Source organism: Nomia melanderi, chromosome 13 (genome assembly GCF_051020985.1).
Source record: "Nomia melanderi isolate GNS246 chromosome 13, iyNomMela1, whole genome shotgun sequence".
In the NCBI taxonomy this organism is placed as follows: Eukaryota; Metazoa; Arthropoda; class Insecta; order Hymenoptera; family Halictidae; genus Nomia; species Nomia melanderi.
In genome coordinates, this window is record NC_135011.1 from 5789964 (window position 1) to 5800769 (window position 10806).

Genomic DNA, 10806 nt, shown 5'->3' on the forward strand with positions numbered 1-10806 from the left:
TTATGTCTCTCCTTCAACTTAAAAAAAAACGTGCCATAGTTTTCGTTGAAGGTACCTCAACGCGAACAATAAACTCTAAGAAGAATTTGTCAAGGAAGAAGAGCGTCAAATTTTTATTTCCCTCCTTCAGTCGACAGAAACCTGCAATAATTTTCGCCATGGTTACCCGTACACCGGCGCAACAAACCTTAAGAAAAAAATGTCACTCCGCGCTAAGTCCTAGAAACGCCGAAATAATAAAAGAAAACGTTCCGCTCGGATATAGCGAAAAAATCTCCAACCGAATAAACATTCCGAGCTTCCGTTTCTCTCCTTCGACGTAGAAAAACTTGCGACAATTCTTGCCACGGTTATTCAGTCGCCGAAACAATAAACTCCAAGAAAAAAAAAAAGTTCCTCTCCGCGTTAACTCGTACAAACACGGTAACGCCGGAGAAAGAAAAAAAAAGTAACCGTTTGCTCGAATACGTATGACGAGCGGCCGTCATGTTCCTTTCGTTGTGCTTCGTACTGTTCCAGTAGTCGACGGAGAAGTAAAAGCTCGCCTCGAGAAAGCTGTCCATCGAGATCAAGGAAGGCAACGCGCTCGGAATGCACCAAGGAGAACACGGAACAGACATACACACACGCGAACACAAACACGAAACACACAGAAAAATACACAACCGAACGCTCTCCCACGGTTTAAACACATGTACACACACAAGCGGAGGGTGAAGAGTACCGTGGAAGGACCGTGAAAGAAATATGAAAACAGCCCTTGCACAATGGACAATATTTTCTCCCGCCAGGCAAAGATAAAGGGGAGAAGCCAGCGCCGCAGGAAGTTCGACCTTTCTTTCTCCACGTTGTTCGTTTCGATCGCGAACGCGCCTTTAAGTGAATTCGAGGGGTAGTCGGTTCCAGATGACAGATAGACTCTCCGTAAAAAAGCAGGAAATCGCTTGTAAAATAGGATAAACGGCGATATCCTTGGGAAATGTACACGGTGGATTAATCCTTGGATCGAACTGTGTTGGAAACGTGGAGTACACTTTTTTCGTAACAGCCTTCGTTTTCAAGGGAAACTAGTTCAAAATTTAGGGGATGCTTCGGTGGTTCCTAATGGGTCTTGTCTTTACGCTCATCGACTATTTATATAAATATTATAATACATTATAATAGTATTTATACGTCGAAGAAGTTACAAGTAAGTCGTTTCGTCGACTGGAACATCGATTGCAGGTTAGATTTATATTATTAAAAATGTTAATGATATTGTAAATATATGTAACAGATGATATTAGTGAACTAATTCATCAGATCAACAAGTCTTGAGAGGTTATTCAAGCATTCACATGAATATCTTAAGTAATACGCCATTTATAGGTGCGCCGTATTTTCATAATTTCTCCAATTGAGAACCACTGGCATGTCTTTGTTAACTTCGGACTCCATTTTCTCGAAAACGGAGGGTCATACGGAAAAGGTTCTTTTCACCTTTTTGTTTCATTTGTAGGTAAATGACATCTTTCACGTAAAATAAATCACATTTATTGTACCGGGTGTCTCGTTTCAACCGATTTCATTTCTAACGAAGATCCACAGAAGGAAACTTGACACTGTCTCGCACGAGAAATATTGTTTATTGAGAGATACGTTGTTTCGCGTTGCACCGTTGCGATTGTTACAGTTTTCGAGGTTCGAGGTGGGAATGAGAAGACCGAAGATATGGCGAATCTCATCCTGACGCGGCTTGCGAAGAGAAGCTGGACTCGTCTGGCCGGCTACCCGCCCAATTTATTTCGCTCCGCGTTTTTCAAAGTTAATCCATGTCTCGCGAGCGGCAGCTGGGTCCTTGCGTCCCTTCGCTTCAGCCACAGAGGAGACTTTCGAAAAACTTGGCGGGCTTATCAGGTTTAGGGAACATGGCCGACGAGCGTCCCTTACGGGAAATGTTTGGGGCACTTTAGACTGTAACGCAGTGCAGTCATGGGAAAAATACGGAATATTTGGAATTTTATTTGACGTTTAACTAGTGAAACAGTGTCTCTCGAATACCGTACAATTTTTTTTGCGAGTAATTAACCAGTAATCTTCACTGTAATTGAAATTCTAGTGAGGTTGCTTGTTGCGACATACGTTTACTAAATTTCTTTAAAAGCCCTATTATACAGAAAGAAGAGTTTCGTTGTTTAAAAAGAGAATGTTAAAGAATATTCTAGTTCTCTTTATCAAGTAAAAATTTAATACATGAGTGTATATTAGAAAATGTTTGAACAATCGTAACTGTATTAAAAATTTGAAAGACAGTTCGCCTCTGAAAGTATGAAATTAAATTTACATCTTCCCCATGTTTACACTGCGTTGCATTTTAATTATAATTTCGATGAGCATAATTCCGATTTCGTCGAGCATGCGACGTTTTTGTACCTTTCGATCGCGATCCAGAGATCATTCTTTCTACGTGAAAGTCTGTTCCGCCCGTTTGACGCGAGTTGTCGTTGCCCTTGGATCACCTGGATCCATCAGGGACTAAAAATGTTGAAAGGCAGGCGACGACCGGCCCCTGTTTTAAGGGCCGGCGCCTGTCGTCCGCTAGCAAATAATAGAGAATTAAACAAATAAACGTTTCATCCATGCCGTCTACAACCAGTTTTGCTTCTTTTATCATCGGATTATTCTGGTAAGCCTTCGATCAGCGTGATTCCACTATCAAACTATTAACCCTTATCATTCCAAGGATATCATAGTATGATTATAAATAAATTCTATTAATTACAGAGAGTAAATTGAATTAAAAGGACATGAAAAACAAAAAATTAATTCATACTTTACTGTTGCAATTGTAGTTATTCATCGTATAAGGGTTAATTGTCATGCCAATATACAAATTTTCACGTACTACTTATTGAGTAATAATTTCAGACTGATTTCTTTTGTGTTCAATGTTTAGAAACTACTTAATTCCTTGCTTCGCAATTTTGTTTGCACTTATTACTGAATTACTGCATCGTCAATAATTGGAAGGGAAAAAGAATTTGATTTTTGATCTTTCAGCGTATAGAATTATTTATTGAGAATATTATCGACAATAGAAAAATGGTAGTGTGTAAGGAGTTAGAAATTCTTAAGTAAAGTTTTTGATTTCGAAAAATAGCGTACTTCGGATGAAGAGGAGGCTGAGCACGAATGGTGGTTACTGTGCTGTGTAAAATGTGTTCACGATTGTAGCATTGCTTCGGAGTGATATGGAGCTTCTTGGATTGATCAATAAAGGATTCCTGACTGCTTAAGAGCATTGCTCATGTATTTTTCAGTATACTTCAGACATTTTCCTACCTAACGTATTCCTTTCTCTCCGAGACAGAGATCAACTTTTCAAATGAGGCGAATGTTTTCTTTGGAAAAATATAACGAGACCCTTTCATCGCTATTTCTGTTGTCTCTTATTATTATTAACATTGAAATCTGCACAGAAATCTTTCACGAAGTTTATTGAATTATTTCAACTGAGAGGATCGCAATTTGCCTGCATTGATTAATCAAGAAGGTAACTTATCGAGTTACGAAGAGGAAAAAGAGAACAAAAGCTTCATTATGGAAATTCATTAATCATGAGGGTAGTTTATTAAGTCGGTACGAAAGAAGTTGAAATCTGAATGATTAAAATTTATCAACCATGCGGGTAGTTACGACACGAGTGAACGAAGGGAAAGTTTTTAATTACTAAAATTTATCAACCGCAAAAATGGTGACCCGCGCCCGAAGAAGATGAAGGGTGCAACGTTTCTGTACGGAATTTCCAGATTAATTTTCATACAGCGGTAATTGCATTATTCATGAAAAGGTAAATGAAAATCATCGAACACGAAAACTTTTGTCACTGGAAATTCCATTTTCGGGCGCTTTAAATTTAAATAAACTTTCCATTTATTTACACGAATGAATTTACACGAAAGATACTATTTATTTATATAAAAAAATTCACATTAAATATTCTATTTATTTATACAAATCCACATTAAACATATTATTCATATATACAAACAAACTCATATTAAATTTCCATACGTACACAAGTTTACTATTTCCTTCGAAAAAATAATGAAAATTATTACATTCCAAACTACATCAGCATATTTTCAAACTAATCCTTCAACAGGACCAACAACCTCAAACGCCAAGAATAACTTATTACCGAACACGTTAGGGCCTCAGATTTCCATAATATTATTTCTACGAAGGGCCTCGTTTTTATCAGTACGGTGCATTTTTCTTCCCGGCGGGAAATAATGACGCAATAACGCTTCTCTTTAGCAGTGTACGTGTTCGGCCGCGGTCGGTGTCATGATTTCGCGAATAAATCGGAAATCTTGGCTCGCGGAGGAACGAGATAAAGCAAGTTAATCAAGCGTGATGCGAGCAACAAAGAAAACGGGGTCGCGGCGATCCCCGAGCGGAGATAAGCTTGCACCGAAAATCCTCCCCGGGACAGCGCGATTTTTCATGGCCGCCCAAGAACAAGGCTGCAGCGCAGGTTTTACGCATCAATAAAACAAACGCCGGCCCGAGATCTACGGTGCCCGATTAGATAACAAAGGGAGAAGGCAATTGTAATTTGGCTGGATAAGCTCTGTGTCTTCTTTAAATCTTTAAACTGACTCCTCCTGCGCCAACGGAGGCGTCGCAAAATTATTTTTGCAATGGAGGCTGGCTCGCTGGCGAGGAAACCCGAGAACTTTTTGTTGGTTTACGACGTTTTTCATTTATTTCTTCATGGGATCTACGGAGGATTGGAATTCGTGGATTTTCTTTGGGTGAGTAAAGAATTCACAGTATTCTAGTAGAATATTTACTTTTTTAAATGACTAAGTTAATAATGTTTACTATGTTTCTTTAATGGTTCTGTTATTTTACTATAAACTTAGGGACGCCGCGAATTTGAATAGTTTGTGAGATTTAGTGATATATAAACTGATGTAGTATGTTTTTATATCGTTTCTTCTTTGAAAATATTTATTTCAGTGCAGATAATAGTACAATATTACTAATAAATAGTAACGGTAACAAATCTATCTTCCAACGATTTGCAATGTTAAAACAAAATATCCATCGATACAAATCCCACAGCAATAACCAAAACACAAACTCAAATTTCAATCATCAATACATCTCAATATTCAGAATATTACCACAAAAGCTTCTCAATAATTACACTCCAAACACTCATGCAAGCAGCAAAGAATTTTCAATCAAAAACAGAGCGTTTCCAAATTAACTCATTTCCACTTTCAATCAATGAGAAATCCACCTAAAAAGCGATCGAACAGCAACGTCGTTCGAAACCATTCGAGAGCAGGAGAAACTTGTAAAGCACAAAATTTCCATAATCCGCGAATGAAATCGGCAATGAAAAAATCAGCCGCACGCATCCGAAAGAAGCGAGCGAGTACGATAAAACGCGGGACGCTTCCGAGTGAAATTTACCGGGGCCGTTCCACGCCGGGCGATTTGCGGGGAATATTTCGCCATTTAAATAAAATAGTCGGAGCGCTTAACAGGTCCGATAAACGTCGCGGCGAGTTGGTACGGGCAACGGCAGTGGTTCCATTACGAGTTGAAAAACGAGCGGTCGAACGACCTAATCTAACGTCATATTCAACAACGCTGTCCGCGTGCCGGCGCGACGCGCTCGGCGGCCACGGTGGGGGAGGGGCGACCGCGGTGATTTAAAATCAATTTGGTAGCCACGTGTTTACGGTAATGGCCGCGCTTGTAACGACCGAGTTCAATGCGGATTTAACCGGTCCGCCGTTACCAATCGCTTCAATCTCGCGCGAAAAGCCACTTCTCCGTTGGAACAATTCCATTGACGTTTATAACCGACCCTTGCTATCGATAACCGCCCGCTGGATTAAGAGCGCGATACGTATTAACCCTTTGAACTCTGCAGGCTCCGGTATTGCATTAGTTATAATGTTATATATTTTAATGAATCTCAACCACTTGCGGTGTACAGAAATGCAACGCTGCGAGGCGTCGCACGGAGTTCGACGTGTTCCAGAAGAGAATATAGACGCATCAACTGGTGATAAAATTACACATGTATAAATAAATTTATTTATTAACACGTTGGATGCTGTGGGGGTCACCGGTGACCTCAACCAAGTCGAATTAGTACAATTCATTCGATTAAACTATGAATATTTGGAAAATTCTCTATGTTACAAGTAATACCGTCTAATGCAGTGACATTCGACAAGATAAACCTGCAATAATAACAACGTAATTCAGTTACATAAGTTGATACTACGTTCTTTTCATTTTGCATATTTTCAAGACAATTTGGAAAATTGACATTGCAAGAATTGACATTTTTGTGACAATTGCCTGTGTAATTGTGTACAATACGTCGCTGACATTTCTGTACCAGAAGCATCTCCGCGTGCGTGGTATGTCTTTCCACCGCAAGTGATTAAAGAAACTACCCTAAAATTATTAGATTTTCCACACATCCAAATTTTGTATTAAGAAGGAAAATAAAGGATCGAAGAAATGTTATGGTATTTCTCATTCGTTGTTTTTTATTAGCAGACGTTGATTTTTGTACGAGTGTGAAATTTTGTGATCGAACGTTGCGAAATTCAAGTAGAATAAATTTCATTTTTTATAATTATCTAATTTTATTTTCTAGTTATTCAAAAGATAAAGATAATAGTCGATCGAATTCATTTCTTTTTATTAAACAGTGCGACAAATTCAGTTTCTTATCGCAGAGTAACTTAATATTACCTACATCGTGAATTCTATTAATTTGTAATATTGTACAGTTGAAAATATCATTCATAGAATACTTTTATAACAATATCTTCTCACAAGTTCTGTCCTCTTCGGTGCTCTGAAAAATGGTGAAAAGTTAATTCAGGGTATTGAAAAATGAAATTCCATAGAAAATTTGTACATTATTTATTTCGTTATATACAAAGAGATACTAGTAACAACGTCATCAAATCAATGAAAACCTACATTAACCCTAATGGTACCACGATGTGACTTTGTCACATTTGAACTTTTTACTTAAATTTCTTGATTATTTCGCATTAAATTTCTAAAAGTTTTTTTGGGCTTTCAACATTTTTTAATATTATAAACAAAAGTAGTAACATTTTAATCATTCCTTTTATTTTCATAAGCGACTGAGAGTCTGTCCTATGGCGACAGCAAATTGTCCTTATATCAATCTGCCAGGAATCGCGGAAATAGTGAGTTATAAAACCTGTTGGGGTGGAAAGAGGGTAGGCATCTAATTCGACACGACAATGGCGGCGCGCCGAATCGTATCGGGGTGGACAAATCAAAATAATAGGCTGGTAATATCCGGCCGAGGTGAACTCCCGCCGACGGATACATTGTGTCTGGAGATAATTACGGGTCGATAGAATTCCGAATGGACCTCCTGGAATGGAATTCTCGGTTCCATTCACGGTGTGCCAAGGTTGACAGACTTCTTCGTAGATAATACAGTCCTAATACTGTATTCTTTTTTTACTATAATTATGATGTGAATATTTATTCATTTATTACACATTTATGACACGTGTAAAATACAAGTAATTTTTTTGGAAATTGGTAGTGAATTGTTAATAAATATATATTGGTTAATACATATGATATTTGTAATTGATATTTGGCATAAAAGATCTGTTACTTGGGAAACAAATATTCTGATTAATTTTTGCGAAATAGTCTGTTAAAGTGAAAATATTTTTATTTGACTTTTATAGGAAGTATAGATATGAGAGTTTAAAGTTTAAAATTGATTGATTTATTTATTTATTGGTTGTAAGGTAATGACTAGTAAATAAAGGATCCATCTATCGTGTAATAAAGATCGAAGGAAATCTGAGAAGTACAAAATTGTGACTCACTATTTACTTTAATTAAACTAAATTAAACGTCATATTATCCCACAAACAAAAATAAAAAAAATCTCAATAAAAATTCAATTCCTTTTCCATCCTTCCAAATGAAAATCGACGAGTTTAGAATTAAACCATAACCGTCAAGTAAGATGCAAAATTATCCCAAAAACAAAAGTAAAAAAAATCTCAATAAAAATTCAATTCCGTTTCTACCCTTCCAAACGAAAATCGACGAGTTTAGAATTAAACAATAACTTTCAAATAAAACGCAAAATTATTTCAAGAACAAGAATAAAAAAAATCTCAATAAAAATTCAATTATTTTTCTGTCCTTCCAAACGAAAATCTGCGAGGTTATTCCCAAAATCGCGGCCTTTTGTAAACCGGATAGGACGCGGATTTCCGGTGGCTTGATCCCGAATGCAATCCTCTGGCGAGCCGGCCGGGAAACGACCACGCAATTCCGTCGCGCCATTAGCATATTTATTGCGCGTCAGTTCGCGGCCTGATCCTCGCCGAAATCGTAGCTGACCCGTGACGAAAGCGCTCCGCTAAAAGGAGACAATGATGTAATTATTATCCCCACCCCTGGCGAGCAATCGGCCTGGCCAGGACCGATCGAAGGGTGGGACAAGCTTTTCCGCTCTAATTTCGTGGCGACGCTAATGAAATTATTCTTGGCACTTCGGACCGGTCCCATCGGAGAAGGAACTGGAAATAACGGACGGGAAAAATTCTTGAATCGGATATTGGAGTTGCGTACTTTTATAATCGCGTGGGATTTTGATTTTGTATTGTGTTTTCCTGTAGGTTTCAGATAGTTTATATATTTGAATTAATGGAGTAATGATCGTTTCTGAATGAAGTTTCATAAGTTTCTAGTAATGTGGTATCTTGTATTCTGAAATTTTTCAATTTTTGAGATTAAATTTTTGAAGTTAGAGATTAGAGATGATAGAAATTGGAAACTAGGATGTAAGCTTCGAGCTGTGATGCGTTTCGTTCCGTTTGTACCGGGAGTTCCCATTCTGTGCCCTTAGATCGTATATCCTTTACTCGTAAGTAGAACAATCAATAATTGATCAGGCATCGTCTTTATCTTCTTACTGCTGCCATACGAAGGAAACACGATTTTCTCGTTTTCTTGAAACAGGACTATTAAACCTATTCCAAACTCTACAAACCTCTTAATATACATTTCAAAAACATTATATTTTTTTAACAAGAAAAATCAAATCAATTCACTTCAGTATTATAACCATTCTACATTAACATCTGCTTGTGAACAGTTCACTAAAAACGTTAATCATTCTCAAAAAACATATAGTATTCTCTCACATCAACCCATTAAACACCTCAAAACTGTCCAGTACAAACAAAATAAATTGTCTAACAAATGAATTTAATAATAAACTCACATTCCATTGAATTATCGGCAGCGTTAAACGTTAACCATTTGTAGGCCCATGCAACTTTGAAGTCACACATCAGTATACTGACATCTTGTTGATTCATTTCATTTTGCACTGAAAGTGGCGAATAAAATTAAGTAATCAGTGAACTGAAACTTTCATACGCTCAAGCGTGAAAGTTTAACGTCATTGTAACTTGAAAGTTACAAAATATATTCATTTTATTGAAACTATTGAAACTATTGAATACATTGTTAATTCGCAATTCATACGTGGACATTTATTAATTTTCTACTGCATAGATTTTGTTATAATCACGAAACAAAATTCGGCCCATAGAGGGTTAATACTATCATATACGATATACTATGATATATTGAGATCAACTTATACGACTACACACACAAAAATTCAGATATCATATTGTCATGTAATATATTTTAATAATCAATTCAAATCAAATTTAATATTTCTTTAAATGCTGCGGAAAATAGCAAAGTTGCATAGCTAAGTGCCTCTATAAAAAAAACGAGAAACTATCGAATACATTGTTAATTCGTAATTCATACGTGGACATTTATTAATTTCCTACTGCATAGACTTTGTTAGAATCATGAAGAAAAATTCGGCCCATAGAGGGTTAAAGGATCTTCGAATAAATTTCGGCTGTCTATACCGATCGGTTAATCAATGTGAAGGAGGAATCATATATCCTCATTAGCTGGAACAGCCTCATTAATGGCGACTTAACGAAGATTAATTGGCAAGGCGATCAGACGCCGCTCGCTGCCGCCGCGAAGAATTTCCGGCCGGAACAACGAGGATTACCAGCTCCTCTTATCCACGAGGAGGGCTTCGGAAGGATCAAGCTCGAGACCATTCCCAAGGGAGTCCTTGTTCTCGGATTCGACGCGGAATTTTAATCACTTAACAACGGACATCCTTCTTCTCCCATCTCTCTCTCTCTCTCTCTCTCTCTCTCTCTCTTCTTCTTTCGTTGCTTCTGTATTCCAACGTGGTAATCTTTGATCGTTTAGTAACTATAATGAACGGAGAACTGTGAGGAAGAGGTTGGACGACTAACAGAGAAGTGATTCTTACGTGAATGGAACTTTCTATTTTTTTTACGACCGAGGACAGGATGGGAATAATCATTTAATCGTTTGTATGCTGGGTGTTGCGACCTTTGGTGACTGGCAGTTGAGTTTTTAATGGTCTTGTGAAGGTCATTGGGAATGAATTGAATCAGATGCTGTAGTTGGTTGAATTACATCATTGTTTTGATTGAATTGGATACTATAGTTTTGTAATTTATGGGAGCTTGTATTGTAGTCATTGATGATTGTTTTTGTAACGTTTCTGAAAATTGCTTATTAGAGTGATTCAATTCTAGTTATGTCCTTTTTAACAAAATAGTGAAGTTTTTAATGGTATTATGGAGGTCATTGGGAATGAATTGAATCAGATGCTGTAGTTGGTTGAATTACGTC

The 10806-nt window shown here is 37.3% G+C and overlaps 1 protein-coding gene across 2 annotated transcripts in view; it reads left to right on the forward strand.

Annotated features, from left to right (window-relative positions):
* The window catches only part of Mitofilin (inner membrane mitochondrial protein mitofilin), an 88047-nt gene extending 84767 nt beyond the window's left edge, over positions 1 to 3280 (forward strand). Inside the window, exon 15 of one of the 2 annotated variants that reach the window (XM_031969947.2) lies at positions 520 to 3280. In XM_031969947.2, the coding sequence (XP_031825807.1) occupies positions 520 to 522 (3 nt within the window). In that variant the 3' untranslated portion in view covers positions 523 to 3280. The remainder of the gene's footprint in view (positions 1 to 519) is intronic. The other variant, XM_031969943.2, reaches the window with a different exon arrangement.
* The last annotated feature ends 7526 nt before the right edge of the window (positions 3281 to 10806 follow it).